The sequence below is a fragment of the Mercenaria mercenaria genome, chromosome 10 (assembly GCF_021730395.1).
Source record: "Mercenaria mercenaria strain notata chromosome 10, MADL_Memer_1, whole genome shotgun sequence".
Taxonomy (NCBI): domain Eukaryota; kingdom Metazoa; phylum Mollusca; class Bivalvia; order Venerida; family Veneridae; genus Mercenaria; species Mercenaria mercenaria.
In genome coordinates this window covers 29,671,213-29,692,946 of record NC_069370.1, presented here as the reverse complement: position 1 = coordinate 29,692,946, position 21,734 = coordinate 29,671,213, and the positions used below count along the sequence as shown (strand labels likewise).

At 36.6% G+C, this 21,734-nt stretch overlaps 1 protein-coding gene across 4 annotated transcripts in view; it reads right to left on the bottom strand.

The window, feature by feature from the left end:
• Nucleotides 1-1,173: 1,173 nt before the first annotated feature.
• LOC123559561 (integrator complex subunit 10-like) overlaps nt 1,174-21,734 on the bottom strand; it is a 51,013-nt gene continuing 30,452 nt past the window's right edge. For all 4 annotated transcript variants that reach the window (XM_045351494.2, XM_053552569.1, XM_045351493.2 and 1 more), the window contains exons 11-18: nt 16,998-17,146; nt 15,273-15,355; nt 14,199-14,264; nt 13,912-13,965; nt 13,056-13,244; nt 12,501-12,663; nt 10,280-10,376; nt 1,174-4,513 (exon numbers count right to left, since the gene is read on the bottom strand). In XM_045351494.2, the coding sequence (XP_045207429.2) occupies nt 4,357-4,513; nt 10,280-10,376; nt 12,501-12,663; nt 13,056-13,244; nt 13,912-13,965; nt 14,199-14,264; nt 15,273-15,355; nt 16,998-17,146 (958 nt within the window). In that variant the 3' untranslated portion in view covers nt 1,174-4,356. The remainder of the gene's footprint in view (nt 4,514-10,279; nt 10,377-12,500; nt 12,664-13,055; nt 13,245-13,911; nt 13,966-14,198; nt 14,265-15,272; nt 15,356-16,997; nt 17,147-21,734) is intronic.

Genomic DNA, 21,734 nt, shown 5'->3' with positions numbered 1-21,734 from the left:
AAATCCCCGCAACTGTTATGGAAAGTGAAAGGGTAAACTTTTGACCTTGAGCTGTGACCTTGACCTTGAACTGACATGGCTGACTCATGAGTTCTGCACATCGTCTTGATGAGGTGATCACTTGACCCAAGTTTCATAGGAATCCTTCAAGGGGATTAGGAGATACAGAGTGGACACAAAATGGAAGGCTCAAAACTTTGACCACAAGTTGTGACCTTGACCTTGATCGGGCATGGCTGACTCATGAGCTCTGCACATCGTCTTGATGAGGTGATCATTTGACCAAAGTTTTATAAAATTCCTTCAAGGTGTTTAGGAGATATAGAGCGGACAAGAAATGGAAGGCTAAAACCTTTGACCTTGAGCCAACATGGCTGACTCATGAGTTCTGCACATCGTCTTGATTAGGTGATCATTTGACCCAAGTTTTATGAAAATTCTTCAGGGGGTTTAGGAGATAGAGTGGACACAAAATGGAAGGCTCAAACCTTTGACCTTGAGTTGTGACCTTACCTTGAGCCGACATGGCTGACTCATGAGTTATGCGCATTGTCTTGATGAGGTGATCATTTGACCCAAGTTTCATGAAAATCCTTTAAGGGGTTTAGGAGATATGGAGCAGACACGAAAGTGATACGGACAGACAGAAGGACGGAGACCATTCCTATAACTCTCCAACACTCGTGGCAGGGGATTAAAAAACATCCTGACAAAGTTATGAAAATGAAGTAGAAATTGAGGCTACTTAATGCAGATAATCACGCAACCTGGCGAATTTCTCCAAAGAACACATTTCTCCCGGGTTCAATCTAAAAACTGGTAAGTGCATCCTTATTCATTTATGTATCAAATAAAAATAGTATGCCTAAGGAATGTGTGGTTCCTTGTTCTTCCAGAGTATACCTTTCTTTTGTCTTGAATCCCTCTTTTTTTTCCTGGAAGTTGAAAAAGTGTTCTGTCTGTGGTAAAACAGGAGGATTCTTTGAACAAACTCGCTGCAAGTTTCAACTGTTTTAAAGGAAAACGACGTAATTGACCTACTAAATGTCTAAAAATACTTTCCTCTGTTGCATCAAAACATATCTGCATGCTAGGGTTGGGAGAGAATATCTGTATAAAAAAGAACTGCTGTGAAAACTTTTTGGATGCATATACAACAAACATTTTTGCTCCGAGTTTTTTGAACATTTTTATCATTTCTTTCACCAGCTGCAAGCTTTCACTATACATAACAAAATATCCATATTAGATTGACATTAACGTTTCTACAAGCAATCAGTAATGTTTATTTGCTCATTTTCAGAGCCTTTGGAGGTTGCAGTGTTTTACACTGGTAGAAATCTGTATGCTTTTCAGTGTTACACAGACATCCTGGTAGTTGGATTATTTTCGAATATTTCACTTATTTTAGAAATAATTTTATATATTCGGACAAAGTTATGAAAATGAATGAGGCCTCTAGAATGTTTACAATGTTTCCTACTAACTGACCTAGTGACACTGTTTTTTATCCCAGATAACCCAGTAAATAATTTTTTCAAGATTTTATTGAGGGTAACATTCTAACTTACTTTAAGACTGTGCCAAACTTGTAACCTCTAGGGTGTTCCCAGTCAAATGGATGATGATGGACTACTGTAGACAATGTGCACAAGGCCATCACAAAAGCTTACCTTGAGTACTGTATGCTCAAGTGTGCTAACAAGAGCTGTCTGATGACAGCGTGCTCGACTATTCGAAGAATTGATTGAAGAATGGGGTCAAAATATTTCCACGGATATTCAGACAAAAGAAATAAATTGATTAGACAAACAATGTTCCTGTATTACTTTGATTTCGATAAATCTTGCACTAAATGGCAATATATGAGCCAATTTCAAAGTCCAAAAAGGGCCATAATTCAGTCAAAATAGTTATGTATTCTTGCCTATAGATAGAAATCATAATGATAAACAAGTGTTCAAAGTTTAAAAGCCATATGTCAAATAGTTTTGACAAAACATGGACTTGTATGAAAACAGAACCAATTTCAAAATCCAAAAAGGACCATAATTCAGCCAAAATAGATGACAGAGTTATGTTCTCTTTCCTACAGATAGAGACTATTATACTAAACAAGTGATAAAAGTTTCAAAGCCATATGTCAAACACTTTACAAAAAATATGAACTGGTACGAAAAACTTAACCAAGATTTCTAAGTCAAAAGGGGCCATAATTCAGCCAAAATCCTTGATGGAGTTATGTACTCTTGCCTATAACTGGACATGGTGATGGTAAACAGGTGCTGAAAGTTTCAAAGCTTTATCTCAAAAGACTTTGTCAAAATATGAACTGGTACAAAATATTAACCCAGATTTCTAAGTCAAAAAGGGCCATAATTCAGCCAAAATCCTTGATGGAGTTATGTGCTCTTGCCTATAACTGGACATGGTGATGGTAAACAAGTATTGAAAGTTTCAAAGCTTTATCTCAAAAGACTTTGTCAAAATATGAACTGATACGAAAAACTTAACCATGATTTCTAAGTCAAAAGGGGCCATAATTCAGCCAAAATCCATGATGGAGTTATGTACTCTTGCCTATAACTGGACATGGTGATGGTAAACAGGTGTTGAAAGTTTCAAAGCTTTATCTCAAAAGACTTTGTCAAAATATGAACTGGTACGAAAAACTTAACCAAGATTTCTAAGTCAAAAAGGGCCATAATTCAGCCAAAATCCTTGATGGAGTTATGTGCTCTTGCCTATAACTGGACATGGTGATGGTAAACAAATACTGAAAGTTTCAAAGCTTTATCTCAAAAGACTTTGTCAAAATATGAACTGGTACGAAAAACTTAACCATGATTTATAAGTCAAAAGGGGCCATAATTCAGCCAAAATCCTTGATTGAGTTATGTGCTCTTGCCTATAACTGGCCATGATGATGGTAAACAAGTGTTGGAAGTTTCAAAGCTATGTCTCAAAAGACTTTGTCAAAATGTGGACTGGTACGAAAAACTTAACCCAAGGTGTGACGCCGACGCCGACGCCGACGCCTTGGTGAGTAGGATAGCTCTACTTATTCTTCGAACAGTCGAGCTAAAAATCATCAAACAACATTTTATTAAAAAGATAAAACATAGTTACATTTCTAATAAGGATCTTGCCCTATGTAATGGATCTTTCTGTTCCTTAAATAGATCTCTAACAGAATAGATGAAAACTGAAAACTAACATATGTTCCTTAATATGACATAAGGCACGGCCTTAATCAGCAATTGATCTGCTTTCAACTCATCTGAACTAAAATATGTTTATGAACAATGTGTTTCTTAAGTCAATTCCTTCTAGAAAGTGTGTAACATATTTATGAAATACTATTTGTATTACAATGCAAAATTCCCCTATATTAGTCTTGATTTTTCTATCCTGATGGGCCCTGCCACTATTGCTCCAAAACAAAAAAGACGCCAAGTACTCGTGATTCTGACTGTCTGACATACTGTTTATTGCACCAAATTTTTATTATCTTACTCACTCCTGTTTTAGGTAACATCAAGAAGTTATTGCATATTTCTTTTCCAGTATTTCTGCAAGGTTTAATGTCATAGATTAGATGTCACTCAATCCTCATCTTCAAACCATTGCAGTATTTGTAATAAGTGTAACTGTCTGGCCACTTATGTTCACTATGAACCTGATGCAAATTTAAGATTTACAGCTAGATTTCCTTCTATCTGACGTGTCATAAAAGCAACCAACCAGTCATTACTTTATTTACAATGTGCAAAACATTGTAGTACAAAAAGTTGCATAGATGCTTATAGACACAAGGCAAAAAGCGCATCCTTCCAAAAAATCCGAAACTAAAAGCTCTGTGCACGAGCAGGAAAGATACAATTTTTTATGTTATAGTATAGTTTGGTATTTTGCATGTTACTATAGAGGAATGGATTGGACTGTTTCCCTAATAAGACTGACCACTAGTAAAGACAACTCTTTGTTACTGCTTCTGACAGCTTCAAGCTCTGTAACAAGATACCACTATCAGATGCATCAATTCTAGTCAAGGCAGTTTACATCAAATCTATTTCCTCAACAGAAAGATATATTCAACCCTAAAACATTCCTGTCCACTAGTCTTGTGTCAGCCTCTAAGCACTTCAGTTATATTTATCTGAAAAACAGTATTTTCCTGTAAAATGTTTTCAGCAGTTTACTAAATTATTTCACTCATGGTCATGTCATTTATTCCAAGTGTCCATATTTTATTTTCACCAAAAAAGATCTATCTAACTATTACAAATTCATTTCGGCTGATCATTATCAAACATTGTCAAACAAGTTTCGAAGTTAGGAAATATTGTTTTGTGGTCAAACTAAAGCTGCCAGTAACAAAGTTCTCTCATCCTTAAGAAACTGTCGTATCAACTGCTCCTGAGGTTCTTCACTCCGCTTGATCTGTTTTTCCATCATCACTTTGAAATCTTCTGTAACCCCTTTGTTAACCCCACGAGTCACAGTCCTCTGTCTGATAGTAAAAAAAACATAACAATTCTTGATTGACAGGAACTGGTTACTTTAAGGTAGTTTTGCATGTTCGGATAAAAAAAGAACATAATAGAATTTGATGAAACCCTGATTTTTCAAAACCAGGGCCATGTCGATGTTTTGCTGGACATGAAAAAGTTGCCCCTTACAAGTTTCCATTATGGCAGTCTATTTTGATAACATTTTACAAGTAAAATTTTTTCTACAATGTAGATTTTTAATGAAACTTCTAACAGTTATTAATAAACGTATGATCCATAATATGATAAAATAAAATGTTTAGGTTCTTCATGCTTGTTTTTGTGATATTTACCCATGATTAAATATATCCACACATTTCAAGCTGATTTTAATAAATTTTTGCACAGAATGACTTTTATTCATAAAATGGTTTTCATTTCCAAATGCAAAAGTACATCAAGCTTTTTTATGTGATCTGGATAATTGATGTAATGCCAATAATTCCGGCTATCACACATGCAGAACTACCTTAATTCAGAACATGAGTGCCAAACTGTCACAAAATATGCCTTTCACAGCAAATTACTTTTGAACTCATTATAGGGAACATTTGTGCCAAGTAATTTTAAAATCCCTTGAGTTATTGACCGTACAAGAAACAGACCATGTTAACCTTTAACCTCTAAGTGTTACTTTGACCTTACAGCTAGGGGTCTGGGTCTTGCGCATGACACATCCTCTCATTATGGGGAACATTTGTGAAAAGTAAGTTTAAAATCCCTTGATGAATGGCAGAGTTCTTTATACAAAACTAAATTTACGTACATGATTTCCTAACATTTTTGGGCAAGAAAATTGTTTAAAAATTGCATTTTTGACAGGAGATTTTGGTGCAAAGTAACAGATATACTGTACTGCTACTTATATTAGCATTGCAAACATTTTGCTCTCTAAGAAAATCAAAATATTCCCTTGGACATGAAGTAAGCATAATAATTATCAAAGCTGGATAAATGCTTGCTGTCAACCAAAACAAGAGATCACAGAGTGATCTTGGCGCCCACCAATGTGCCATTTTTGAGTGTTCCAAATTTCAAGACTTATTGACTAGCTCAAAGTCAAATTTTCATTTCTGTACACAACACTGTGCATGTGGTCCAAATTCGAAAGCTGTAGCTTGAGAAATGTGAAAGTAGGTCACTAGATCAATTTCAAGGACAAAGTTCTTTGTACACAAAACTATGCATATGCATCAAGTTTGAAGGCTGTAGTTTGAGAAATTTGAAATTTGATGCTTCATACCAAATATCAAAGCCCTAGGCTCTGTGGTTTTGGACAAGAAGATTTTCAAAGTTTTTCCCTATATAAATCTATGTAAATTATAGAAATAAACAAAGGCCCAAACTCACTAAACAAGAGCTGTCGGAGGACAGCAACGCTCGACTATTCAACAGCCTTGTCGCTTGAATGAATACGAGTCGAAAAGGGGGCATAATTTAGTAAAAAAAGTAAAATAGCGTTATGGAACCTGCTTAGTGCATCAGCTCATGACAGTGGACAAGTGTATGAAGTTTCAATCCATTCCCATTAGTGGGTACTGAGATACCAGCTTACATATAAGAATTTAACCCAAAACTCCTAAGTTGAAAAAGGGGCATAATTTTGTAAAATGCAAAGTTGAGTTATTGACCCTTTGTACTGCATGTCATATCATGACAGTGAACTAGTGTGTTAAGTTTCAATCCTTTCCCATTAGTGGATACTGAGATACCAGCTTACATAGAAAAACTTAACCAAAAATTTCTATGTTGAAAAAGGGGCATAATTTTGTAAAAAAGCAAAATAAAGTTATGGGACCTGCTTTGTGCATGTCAGATCATGACAGTGAACAAGTGTGTGAAGTTTCAATCCATTCCCATTAGTGAGTACTGAGATACCAGCTTACATACAAAACCTTAACCAAAAAAATTTTAAGTCGAAAAAGGGGCATAATTTTGTAAACAAGAGATCACAGAGTGATCTTGGCGCCCACCAATGTGCCATTTTTGAGTGTTCCAAATTTCAAGACTTATTGACTAGCTCAAGGTCAAATTTCATTTCTGTACACAACACAAATCTATGCATGTGGTCCAAATTTGAAGCCTGTACCTTCAAAAATGTGAAAGTAGGTCACTAGGTCAATGTCAAGGTCAAAGTTTGTTTTGGTACACAAAACTATGCATGTGGTCCTAAATTTGAAGCCTGTAGCTACAGAAATGTGAAAGTAGGTCACTAGGTCAATCTTAAGGTCAAAGTTCATTTCCGTATACAAAACTATGCAAGTGGTCCAAATTTGAAGGCTGTAGCTTGAGAAATGTAAAAGTAGGTCACTAGGTCAAAATCCAGGTCAAATTTTACTTCGGAATACAAAACTATGCATATGGTCCAAATTTGAAGCCTGTACCTTAAAAAATGTGAAAGTAGGTCACTAGGTCAATGTAAAGGTCAAAGTTTGTTTTGGTACACAAAACTATGCATGTGGTCCAAATTTGAAGGCTGTAGCTTGAGAAATGTAAAAGTAGGTCACTAGGTCAAAATCAAGGTCAAATTTTATTTCGGAATACAAAACTATGCATGTGGTCCAAATTTGAAGCCTGTACCTTAAAAATGTGAAAGTAGGTCACTAGGTCAATGTAAAGGTCAAAGGTCATTTCAGTACACATAACTATGCAAGTGGTCCAAATTTGAAGGCTGTAGCTTGAGAAATGTAAAAGTAGGTCACTAGATCAAAATCAAGGTCAAATTTTATTTCAGAATACAAAACTATGCATGTGGTCCAAATTTGAAGCCTGTACCTTCAAAAATGTGAAAGTAGGTCACTAGGTCAATGTCAAGGTCAAAGTTTTTTTCGGTACACAAAACTATGCATGTAGTCCAAATTTGAAGGCTGTAGCTTGAGAAATGTGAAAGTAGGTCACTAGGTCAAAATCAATGTCAAATTTCATTTTGAAACACGAAACTATGCATATGGTCCAAATCTGATGCCTGTACCTTCAAAAATGTGAAAGTAGGTCACTAGGTCAAAATAAAGGTCAAAGTTTTTTCCAGTGCACAAAATTATGCATGTGGTCCAAATTTGAAGGCTGTAGCTACAGAAATGTGAAAGTAGGTCACTAGGTCAAAATCAAGGTCAACTACTGTCAAGGTTCATCTTGCCACTCAAAAATATACATGTGGTCCAAGTTTGAATGTTGTAGTTACTGACAAGAACATTTTAAAAGCTTTTCCCTATATAAGTCTATATGAACCATGTGACCCCCGGGGCGGGGCCATATTTAACCCTAGGAGGATAATTTGAACAAACTTGGTAGAGAACCACTAGATGATGCTACATTACAAGTATCAAAGCCCTAGGCTTTGTGGTTTGGACAAAAAGATTTTCAAAGTTTTTCCCTATATAAGTCTATGTAAACCATATGACCTCCAGGGCGGGGCCATATTTGACCCTAGGGGTATAATTTGAACAATCTTAGTTGAAGACCACTAGATGATGTCACATACAAAATATCAAAGCCCTAGGCCCTGTGGTTTTGGACAAGAGGTTATTCAAAGTTTTTCCCTATATAAGTCTATATAAACCATGTGACCCCCAGGGCGCGGCCATATTTGACCCCAGAGAAATAATTTGAAACATCTTGGTAGAGGACCACTAGATGATGCTTCATACCAAATATCAAAGCCCTAGGCTCTGTGGTTTTGGACAAGAAGGTTTTCAAAGTTTTTCCCTATATAAATCTATATAAATTATAGAAATAAACAAAGGGCCATAACTCACTCATAAATTGTTAAACCAGTCTGATTTTCAGGGGGACACAACTAGGGTACCAATACATCATTTTGACAAAGTTTGGTCAAAATCCCCCCAGTAGTTTCTGAGGAGATGCGATAACGAGAAATTGTTAACGGACGGACGGACGGACGGACGGACCACGGACGCAGAGTGATTTTAATAGCCCACCATCTGATGATGGTGGGCTAAAAAGCAAAATAGAGTTATGGAACCTGTGCAATGTAAGTCAGTTTCTCACAGTAAATAAGTGTGTGAAGTTTCAATCCATTCCCACAAGTGGTTACTGAGATACCAGTTTACATCACTGCGAAAAATATGTGCATATACGGGAGTATACGGTCCCGTATATGTCTAATATACGAATATCATATAAAAGGTACCTTTCCCGAAAGTATGATCAAAACCTACGCCTTAAACATACTTTTGGACCTTGACAATCCCTAACTTTGAATACTGGCATACACTGTTGAAACGTATTTATGCTAAGTATGAATGAACGGATCCATGTGAGAAAAACATGAATGTCCAATTAAAGAATGCGGGATTCCCGTATATGGAATGTTCCATATACGGGAGAAATGTTTCCGTATACGCCCATATATTAGGAGTATACGGAATGCGTACACTCCCGTATACGGAACCATTTTCCGCAGTGCATACAAAACCTTAACCAAAAATTTCTAAGTCAAAAAAGGGGCATAATTTTGTAAAAAAGCAAAACAGAGTTATGGAACCTGTGCAATGTAAGTCAGTTTATCACAGTGAATAAGTGTGTGAAGTTTCAATCCATTCCCACAAGTGGTTGCTGAGATACCAGCTTACATACAAAAACTTAACCAAATCGGGACGCGGACGCCGACGCATGGGCGAGTCCAATAGCTCTACTATTCTATGAACAGTCGAGCTAAAAATTGTTGAACCAGTCTGATTTTCAGGGGGACACAACTAGGGTACCAATACATCATTCTGACAAAGTTTGGTCAAAATCCCCCTGGTAGTTTCTGAGGAGATGCGATAACGAGAAATTGTTAACAGACGGACGGAAGGACGACGGACCACGGACGCAGAGTGATTTGATGACGGTGGGCTAACAAAATGGTGGAAGTGATTGAAAGTGACCAGATGTAACCAATTGTTTTTCAATTGTACATATTTTTAACTTGTTGGGAATAAATATTTTTTAAACATTATAATGATATCAATAAATTTCTTATACGTAAGGCAATAGAAAATTAAGTTTTAGATTCTCATTCCTGCCCGCCCCTATCTGAAACCTCCCACCCAAAAATTTTTTATTGCTCAAAATCTGGTTATCCAAAATCTTAAATCCGGATACTGAGATACACTTTCATAAACATTGCCCAAATCTCCAGTTTAAAGAATATGTTTGACAAATTAAGATGATGCAAAGATTGTTTAACAGCATTTGACAGTACCCGATATTGAAATACTGTTAATTTGTTTTTGTTTGTTTGTTTTGGGTTTAACGCCATTTTTCAACAGTATTTCAGTTATGTAACGACGGGCAGTTAACCTAACCAGTTTTCCTGGATTCTGTACCAGTACAAACCTGTTCTCCGCAAGTAACTGCCAACTTCCCCACATGAATCAGAGGTGGAGGACTAATGATGTCAGACACAATGTCGTTTATCAAATAGTCACGGAGAACATACGCCCCGCCCGAGGATCGAACTCACGACCCCGCGATCCGTAGACCAACGCTCTTACCTACTGAGCTAAGCGGGCAGGCTGAAATACTGTTAAAAAAAAGGGATAAACCCAAAATAAACAAAAGAGGCTACAAAATAAAATTTCTGCATTTAGAAATCACGATTGACTGCTACTCTCCCTCTCTCTTGAGTTTTCTAAAGCTAACAACATGATATCACTGCCTCACTCCTGTACTAGTTATGTGACACTTTTTTACACATAGCTACATACATATTTCAAACTTACTGTGCTATAGCAGATGTGCTGACAGGTAATATATCAAGATGAACTTTGCCACCCTCCTGTGTCTTGATGAATGAAAATTCTTCTAAAATATCAACATCTTACCGTTTTGTTAAGGATATTTTTACTTTGCCAATTCTGTTACAACTTAAACAGCAGTTACTACCTAACCAGCTATTTTCAGTAACTTTTTTAACAATATTGCTACTTTGTTTCAAATCAGACATGATATAATCATCTTGCTTTAAGGTCATTAAACTTCAGCTACTTTGTACATGAAGGTTTGGCAAGACATTAACTTGTTTAACCAAGAAGTTGCCTTGATAATCTTGTAACTGTCCCTATAATTTGGGCTTGTCTGACTTTGATCAATGCTTCATTTATTCGCACCTTGTATTATTGGCCAGTACAGGTTCTTTCCAGGGAAGACGGCTTCACATGTATCGGAGACTGGCTATTCCCAAAGAGCTAGGCTAAGTTAGCAGGACAGGTCTGTATCTAAAAGAATTTCTCTCTCTCTGTTCTGGGGGCTTTCTCTCACTGTCCCTCTAGTCAGATCGCTCTCTTTCTGTACTTGTAGAGGATGAATTTGGTGTCAGAGTGGCTGCCTTTGCGCTATATTAAGCATCTTTGAACGTGTTTATCATGAAAAGGGTTTTATATAAATCTGTACAATACTTACCGGACTCTCACCTTTTATTGTATATGACTGAATTGTACAATGCTTCCTGGACTCTCATTTTTTATTGTAAATGACTGAATTGTACAATGCTTCCTGGACTCTCACCTTTTATTGTATATGACTGACTTTGTACAATGCTTCCTGGACTCTCACCTTTTGTTGTAAATGACTGAATTGTACAATGCTTCCCAGACACACCTTTTATTGTATATGACTGACTTTGTATAATGCTTCCCGGACTCTCACCTTTTATTGTAAATGACTGAATTGTACAATGCTTCCCAGACTCTCATCTTTTATTGTATATGACTGAATTTGTATAATGCTTCCCGCACTCACACCTTTTATTGTATTAATGCTTCCCAGACTCTCACCTTTTATTGTATATGACTGACTTTGTACAATGCTTTCCAGACTCTCACCTTTTATTGTACATGGCTAACTTTGTACAATGCTTCCCGGATTCTCACCTTTTATTGTATAAGACTAACTTTGTACAATGCTTTCCAGACTCTCACCTTTTATTGTATATGGCTAACTTTGTACAATGCTTCCCGGACTCTCACCTTTTATTGTAAATGACTGAATTGTACAATGCTTCCCGGACTCTCATCTTTTATTGTATATGACTGAATTTGTATAATGCTTCCCACACTCACACCTTTTATTGTATTAATGCTTCCCAGACTCTCACCTTTTATTGTATATGACTGACTTTGTACAATGCTTTCCAGACTCTCACCTTTTATTGTATTTGACTGACTTTGTACAATGCTTCCCCAACTCTCACCTTTTATTGTATAAGACTAACTTTGTACAATGCTTCCCGGACTCTCACCTTTTATTGTATAAGACTGACTTTGTACAATGCTTCCCGGACTCTCACATATTATTGTATATGACTGACTTTGTACAATGCTTCCCGGACTCTCACCTATTATTGTATATGACTGACTTTGTATAATGCTTCCCGGACTCACACCTTTTATTGTATATGACTGACTTTGTACAATGCTTCCCGGACTCACACCTTTGATTGTATATGACTGACTTTGTATAATGCTTCCCAGAACCTCACCTATTATTGTATATGACTGACTTTGTATAATGCTTCCCGGACTCACACCTTTTATTGTATATGACTAACTTTGTACAATGCTTCCCGGACTCTCACCTTTTATTTTTCATGACTAACTTTGTACAATGCTTCCCGGACTCTCACCTTTTATTGTATATGACTAACTTTGTACAATGCTTCCCGGACTCTCACCTTTTATTGTATATGACTAACTTTGTACAATGCTTCCCGGACTCTCACCTTTTATTGTATATGACTAACTTTGTACAATGCTTCCCGGACTCTCACCTTTTATTGTATATGACTAACTTTGTACAATGCTTCCCGGACTCTCACCTTTTATTGTATATGACTAACTTTGTACAATGCTTCCTGGACTCTCACCTTTTATTGTACATGTTGTATATGACTGACTTTGTATAATGTTTCCCGGACTCTCTCCTTTTATTGTACATAAAGGATACTTATAATGTAATTGAAAAACAAGTTATAATTGAAGCTTCCTTGTTTCTGAATCTTCTTCATGATTTGTGAGAACAATACGGCATGATTTGGCCAATCATATTGCAGCATTACAAGTGTATGACCCAACAGTGAATCTGAGGCTTTCCCACCAAAAGCTCTGTCCTAAAATTTGAAACAGAAGAAAATTATTTGTATGTGCTGAGATGGTAGTGGATAATGAAAGGTTTATTCTCACTCTTCCTACCACTCGGAAAAACAAGCAAAACATGAGCAAAATGCAAGACAAGGTAAAACCAAGCCATTTTGTCCATTAAATAATAAAAAAATTGTTAACCAGAAGTAATTCTGCTTTCAATTTAATTTTCATTTCATAGAACTGTATCACTACCGGTATAACGGTAAGTACTGAGGAATTCAAACAATCATCAATTAGAGTGATACTAACTATATCTGTTTGGTGATGTATGAAACAAACAAATGTAATTTCAGGTCATTTATCAGTTACATGATTAAAACATTTTTGAAAACTGAAAGGCACTTCAAATAATTTTTACCTTGAAACATGTCAGGAGCATTTGTATACAGTATGGTAAAATTTCAGCTTCTGTGCAGGGAACCAGTACCAGGTGACGCCCGGAACCATACACAAACTGATTCTCATCATTGGCTGATTCAGAAGTTTCTGTCTGGAGGGAGGAAACTGGAAAAGCTGACACCACATCAAGTATCAACTCACATGCTCTCTGTAACAAAATATAATAATATTCAAATTATTACAAAGTAAGCATGTATTTCATAGCATTTTTATAAGGTTATTTTTCTTTAAAGAAAAACAAGAAATTATGTCTCCCATCACACAGTGGTGTGGGAGACATATTGATTTACCTCTGCCTGTCTGTCACAAATCTTGTCTGCACTCTTTAAGTCGAACAGTTCTCATCCGATCTTCACCAAACTTGAACAAAGTGTGTTTGACAATAAGTCCTCGGTCAAGTTCGAAAACTGGCCAAACCGGGCCAGGCACTTCGGAATTATGGGCCTTTAATTATTGAAAATACTGATGCCAGTGATACAGGTCTTGGTGCATGGTTGACTCACATACATAACGAAAGGCCATTGAATACAGATGTTACTTCATTTGTAAGCTCTAATTCATCAACAGATTACGACTGAATTAGTCACCAGGTCCTCCAATACAGAAATACAATTACAGTAAAACACAAGCTGTTTAAACTAGCAAGGGGATGAGCAGAATGCTCCAGCTATCTAAGGTTTCAAGCAATCCAAACAAAAAAAGTACTGGAAAATAGCAGCAGACTACATAAAAGGCTCAAGTAAGCACTGGTACTGGGGCCATAAGTGTTCAAGTGAGCTTTGTTCACTGAAACTGAAGTAAACAAACCGACTTACAGAGTAATTATTGAGACAATAGAAGCAACAGGCCAGCTGTAGTGAATGTCGAATCTGAAATACAGTAGAAAAAAGAAGTGTAATACAAATTGCATAAAAAATATAATAAATAATAATACATTTATTATATACATTGTATAATAACACACAACAGAGTCCTATAGTTCCTGAGCCCTACTGTCTTCCTTGTAGACTATATTTCAATTTTACTTGAGAAATTACAAAGTTAACAAACTTGATTATTCAATAAAGTCTTTAAACAGTACTCTAGTATTAGAGTAACTTACTTGTAATTTAGTTTTGGATCCTATTGCATAGTTCTGCAGATGTCGAACTGCATCCTGGAAAGCTCCCTGTAGTCATGTCAAACAATTAAATATGAAACCTTCATTTCCAGTTGCAATTAATAACAAAAACATGCCCACTCTGAAGTAAATTACTAAATGATGTTAAATGATCAAACGACAAAAGGACACGAGCTTCTCAATTCAAACTTATAACAAAAGGTGTGACTTTCTGTTATCATCAAATGGTCAGTAATTATCGGTAATTAGCGTGTCACCTTGTGTCAATTTTTTTGTTCACAGTTTCATTTCAGTTAAAGATAATACTCAATCTTTAATTATATTATTATAATAATATTTGTGATTTTTTTATATTTCTTTCATCAAAATACTATTAAATTTATATAAAATTAATTTTTGTTTGAAATAAAAACCACCCGATCTTTTACGGAACGTAATGGCAATCTCGGATATTAGCATAGACAGTAAGCACGAGAGTAGTTTCCCTTTATCAAAATGGCAAATTTAAAATGAGCATTTTGTTGTAAAACAGATGCCAGAGTTGTCATTTGCTAACAAGACGGTTAGTATTGGGAAGGTATGACCATTCTTGTAACAATGTTCATAAAACATGCCGGGGTTGCTGATTGCTAAGAAGACCATTCTATCAAGATGGCAAATGCACTTCTGGTAAAATAATAAGAGTAAAACAAAAAAGAAATGGGCCTAAAGGCTAAAGTCATGATTGATCACTGGTCAGTAGTCTGAAATATATATATACTTGCTGCCCCTCCTATCAGCGGTCAACTGGCTTCAGCGGCTAAGTTTTCTGTTTCCCATAGCTGTCTGTTTAAGACAGGTTAGACTGTATTTGACAATATAATCTATTGGACTATGAAAAATTGGTTATTTCAGCATAGTATAAACCATACCTGTGCATGGTGCAGACATTCTGGCATAACACATATCTGTGCTACTGCAATTTATTTCTGACATTCTAATTGTTTTCAGACCACAAAGTTTATCGAAAGTTTACTTTCTCCGGGAGTTTTAAATAAGTGTGAAGTGAAGACAAACCTGATAGAGAAACATGTCAGTTTGAAAATGTCCCATCCAGCTCCAGGTCTCCATTCTCCAGTTGTTACATAATATTACAAACTCTGAAATACATCCAGATCCAATCAAGTAAATTACGTAAACAAGGGGTTTTAGGAGTTTCACACAAGTATTATCTTCTTTACTACCTATCCAAAACACTGGAGCTTTGATCTTACAACTGAAATATGACTTCCCAATCATTTAATCTGGATTTAATATCACATGTACATTATGACTATGTCATATGAAATCCAGACTCTTTAATTAAACCCACTATAGAGACATTTTGTATCATAAAGTTACAACTTCTAATAAAATCACAATAATCTACATCCTAATTACATTCTATTTATGAATTAGAAGATGCTTTTGTAGAAAAGCGCATGTCTCAACCGATGCATAGTCGTATAAGCAAGAAGTCAATAGGGGACAGGAGCGAAAGTCAAAGAGACACTGAGGGTTGGCTGCAATAGGGATCATCTATTTAGCATGTTCAATCATCCCATTAAGTTTCAACATTCTGGGCCTAGTGGTTCTCAAGTTACAAATTGGAAACGGTTCTCCATGTTCAGGCCCCTGAGACCTTGTCCTTTGATCAAGTGACCACAAAATCTGTAGGGGTCATCTATTCTGCATGTCCAATCATCCTATTAGATTTCAACATTCTGGGTCAAGTGGCCAACAAGTTATTGATTGGAAAGAGATTTCTATGTGCAGGTCCCTGTGGCCTTGACCTTAGCTCAAGTGACCAGAAAAACGATAAGGGGCATCTATTCTTTAAGTCCTATCATCCTAGAAGTTTGAAGGTTCTGAGTCAAATGGTTTTCAAGTTATTGATCTGAAACTGTTTTTTTATGTTCAAGTCCCTGCGGCCTTGACTTTTGATCAAGTGACCAAAAAGCAATAGGGGTCATCTAATCTACATGTTTAATCATCCCATGAAGTTTCAACATTCTGGGTCAAGTGGTTCGGAAGTTATTGATCAGAAATGGTTTTCCATGTTCAAACCCCTGTGACCTTGACCTTTGATCTAGTAACCACAAAAATAATAGGAGTCATCTTCTCTGTAAGCCCCAAGTTTGAAGGCTGTAGGTCAAATGGTTCACCAGTTACTGATCAAAAATAAAGTGTGACGGACAGATGACCCTGTGATCTTGACCTCTGATGGAGTGACCCCAAAAACAATAGTGGTCATCTACTCTGTAAGTCCTACCACCCTGTGAAGTTTGAAGGTTCTAGATCAAATTGTTCTCAAGTCAAATGGCTCTCAAGTTATTGATCGGAAATGGTTTTCCATTTTCAAGCCCCTGTGACCTTGATCTTAGATGACCCCCCAAAAACAATAGGGGTCGTCTACTCCATAAGCCCTGCCAGCCTATGAAATTTGAAGGTTCTAGGTCAAATGGTTCTCCAGTTATTGATGGGAAATGAAGTGTGACAGGCGGCCTCACTGACGGACGAAGAGGGCAAAAACAATACGTCTCCCCCAGTGGGGGGGAAGACATAATATTTAAATTTAATGCATCCCCTTTTTGAAATTCTAATCTTTTTCATTTTCTATATCAAAACACAGAAGTGTGTTTCACTCCAAATACACACAGCAATGATAAAATTAATATTCAGCTAGGAAAAATTTCATTTGACATTTTAATGTTCAGTGCTTTGTAACACTTTAGGACTATCCATTACAATTGTGAAACTAACCTCTTTGTAATTCTGATGAGGAATTAAGTAACTCATAACATTTAAAAGCTGTCAGGAAATTCTGAATGACAGTCTGGGAGGCAGGCACTGATTGTGTAGCATGTACCTGTGGTAACAATGACTCCGCCTTTAATCTCTTCACAGCTGGTCTGAAATAAATCAATGACTTTGGTTTGTTTAATACCAGTTAAACATCAGTTTAAACAGTATTTCAGCAATTCAATATAGGGCAGTAAACCTGGTGTCCCCGGGTTTTGTATCTGAAATTATTTGCTTGCCAAAAGTAGTTGACAACTTCCATACAAAAAACAACTGACCAAAATGATGCACTGCCTTCAATAAATTATTCAGACAACATCTGCTTAACCTGATTTATTAATTTGTTAAAATACACATGTCACTGCCATAGTATATACAGTAAATCCTGCTTAAGTGGTCACCTCTAATTAGCAGCCAACCTGTCTTAAGCAGCCTGTGTCTCATTTCCCAAAATGTTCATTTATTCTATAAATTACCTGCATTAAATGGCTACCTGCTGTTAACAGCCACTTTTCCCCACTCCCTTGGCTGGCTGCTTAAGACAGGTTTTACTGTATATATATATATATATATATTTAATTTGCACTGTCATGCACACTTGAAGCAATAAAATATTAATAAACTTGTGTAGTTCATATTATGAATGTTTGATATTCCAATGTCAACAGAAGCAAGTGCAAACACTCATCTGTAAGTCCTTGATGTAAGGCAGTATGTAAGAAATGATTACCAGACCTTGACTAACCTACTGATGATGAAAACATGCATAAGCTTCAAAGCTACTGCTTTAAAGAAAAGTTAACCTAACAACCCCATCTCCACCCCCCCACCCCAAACAAGAAATAGCGATTTTCAAAGTTAAAGTGGGCCATTATTTAGACAAAATACAAGAGAGTTACATTTCTTCACCTACTTACTAATCTAGTGATAATATACATGTGTACAAAGATTCAAGTGACTGAGTATTGCAGTGGTAATACAGATGTCCCCTACCGGTGGAAAACTTTATTACTGGTCATCCCTTGTGGTTGTGGCAACAGTGTAAGTCAACAACACTGGAATCCTATGCATGGACACTGGAGCATTTGTTGATGGATCTAACCTAATCTGCACTAAAAGTGTATGGCTTTAGAAGTCCACCACAGAGTCAAGTAGGGCGAGGGGACATTTCTGTGTGGTAAACAAGGCAATCTGAAAGACAGCTATATCCCCTGCCACTGTTATGGATAGTGAAAGGGTCAATGGTATTGGGTGAAAGCTGGTGCAGTTGCAACATGTGTTCTGCACACTGTCTCTTTTAATTAATGCGTCAGTGCTTTAAATGTTTGGCACAAATATCACAGAAATCTATTAAGAGACTTAAAGGATATTGAGCTTACACGAAAGCAAAGGCTCAGACCTTTCACCTTAAGTTATGACCTTGACCTTGAGGTTGCATGGGTTTTGAAAACTATCTAAATAAGGTGAATAGGTTCAAGAAAATCCTTCAAGTGGTTTAGCAGTAAAGGAGGGGACAGGAAATTGAAGGCTCAAACATTTGAGTTATGACCTTGGCTTTGACCTGTCATGGGTGAATTTTGAGTTCTGCAAATCATCTTGATAAGGGGAATATTACAGCCAAGTCATATCAAAATCCTTCAAGGATTTAGGAGATACAGAGCAGACACAAAACGGAAGGCTCAAACTTATTACCACCAGCTGTGACCTTGACCCTGAGCAAACATGGCTGACTCCTAAGTTTTGAACTTCATCTTGATGAGGTGATCATCTGACCCAAGTTTCATGAAAATCCTTAGGGGTTTATCATTATGGGATACAGAACGGACACAAAATTGAAGGCTCAAACCTCTGACATGGCTGGCTCATGAGTTCTGCATATTATATTGATGAAGTGATCATTTGACCCAAGTTTCATAAAAATCCTTCAAGGGGTTTAAGTTATATGGAGAAGACACAATTGTTACGGATGGACGAACAGAGACCATTCCTACAACCCCCACTCCACTCGTGGCAGGGGATTAATAAAAAAATCCTTTTATGCAATCAGAAGTTATGGAATGGAAAACCTTATACTTGAGCTTCAATGGTTACTTTGACCTCTAATTGATAGACATGGATCATGCTAGCAACACAAGCAACACATCATCTGGTTACTGGAAACACGTGTGCGAGTATATATAAAAATGCTTCAAAGCATTTCGAAGCTAAGGAACAAAAACTATTTTTACTTCAACTTCAATAGTGACCTTGACCTTTGACCACCAAGCATGGTTATGTGACATATTGTCTGGTCATGAGAAACATTTGCTTGTAGTGGTAGTGACTTTGACCTATGACCTACAAGCATAAGTCATGTACATGCATAATCTACATATTGACCTCTATTCACATACCAAATTTTACGAACCAAGCTTGAATTCTTTTTGAGTAATTATAAGATTCAGATTTGTGACAGACTGATGGACTGACAAGACAGATGGACGAACAGACGGCATTCTTATAGTGCCCTCCAGTGTTCCACTGGCAGTGGACTCACTACTCATTACAGTATTCAAGTAATGTGGACTTAAGGATTCAATGGATACTTGATGGATATTTGATGTCTTGAAACTTGAACATCATCAAATCATAGAAAGAAAAAGTTGTATGACACGAAAATTGAACAGCTGATAAAATAGGAATATCATTCTAAAAACCGATTGTTGGTTTATTGAGAAATGCTTGAATTCCCTAATGGGGTCCAAATTAAGTGGCCACACTTCTGGACAGTGCAGTACCTTAATAATCTCACCATTGACAAAAAAATGTTGCTCAGCTTTGCTTTGAAGCATTTGCAGCACTGTTCGAGTGTTGAAATTTCGAATGACAAGGTTAAACATTGTTTTCCGGAAATTTGAAAATTGTTTACTTTCATTTCTCTACAAATGGAGTTGTTTTTCAAAGGTGGACAACTTTTTGAAAATAAACACGCGGCAGTTCGGAACACAACGGGAAAACATGTATTGGATGACTAGAATGTCGGTAAAGACGTTGTATGTTTGCAAAACATTGTAAGATTTTATTTTCATGGTTTATAATTCTCTTGTTACTGATTAATCATTTCCATTTCATGAAAGTGATTATGCACATTTTCTTACAATAGATGTTTCCCTTTGATTTAATTGCAAATGGCAGTCTGTCAAAAATGTGTATGGTGGACAAATAGAAAAAATTAAGTTAATCATTCACAATCTCGCATATTTTTCAATTTTAGGACTCGTTCTATTTGTCCGTAATATGCAATATGTCAAAGTTTGTCATTTACAAACTTTGAACATATAACGGTTTTCATCAAAACAGACAAGACTATCCCATAAAAAGATATTATAAACCGTAAATTGAGCATTTCACAATTGTCTTTAAATGGACAACATCTTTACCAATGAACTCAGTCCAATACATGTTTAAACGCATTGTCGTGTACTGCTCCAAACATCAAATATTCACAAGAAGTTATTCCCCTTTGAAATAGAATTTCATTTGTAAAGAAATAAAAACAATCAATTTTAAAAATCTCTAGAAAAGATGATTAATCTTATTATTAGAAGTTTTAGTACTCGTACATTGTTGCAAATGCATCAAAACTGAGATGTTTAACATTTCTTTGAAAATGGTTAGATTTAAAAGGCTCTGAACTGTCCAGAAGTGAGGCCCCTTATTGTGGTCCCTTTTCAGGAATTCAAGCATTTATCATTAAATTGACACTGGAATTTTAGAATAATGTACTTATTTAATAAGCTGTGCAATTTTCATGTTAAACAACCATTTCTTTCTATGATTTTATCATGTTCCAATTTCAAGATGTGAACTAATCACCGAATCCTTAAAGGTGCTTAATCATATTTGAGCAACATTTTATGACATTTTTCAGTAATCATATATTTTGTTGGAGGTTTATTTAAGAAACAGAAAGACCCATTACATAGAGTTATAGATCCCTATTTCACACTGCTCTTGTCAGTGAGGGTGCTTCAACAACCGACATGTGAGCGAGCAGTGTTTCACACTGCTCGTGTATGTGATGGTGTTTCAATAACCGACATCTGCAAGAGCAGTGTTTCACACTGCTCGTGTAAGTGATGGTGTTTCAATAACTGACGACTGAGCGAGTGGTGTTTCACATTGCTCGTGTAAGTGATGGTGTTTCAATAACCGACATCTGCAAGAGCAGTGTTTCACACTGCACGTGTCAGTGATGGTGTTTCAATAACTGACGTCTGAGCGAGCGGTGTTTCACACTGCTCGTGTAAGTGATGGTGTTTCAATAACTGACATCTGCAAGAGCGGTGTTTCACACTGCTCGTGTAAGTGATGGTGTTTCAATAACCCACGTCTTAGCGAGCGGTGTTTCACACTGCTCGTGTAAGTGATGGTGTTTCAATAACCGACGTCTGAGCGAGCGGTGTTTCACACTGCTCGTGTAAGTGATGGTGTTTAATACGGTTGCGAGCGTTTCATGCTTGTAAGTGATGGTGTTCAATAACCGACGTCTGAGCGAGCGGTGTTTCACACTGCTCGTGTAAGTGATGGTGTTTCAATAACCGACGTCTGAGCGAGCGGTGTTTCACACTGCTCGTGTAAGTGATGGTGTTTCAATAACCGACGTCTGAGCGAGCGGTGTTTCACACTGCTGTGTAAGTGATGGTGTTTCAATACCCG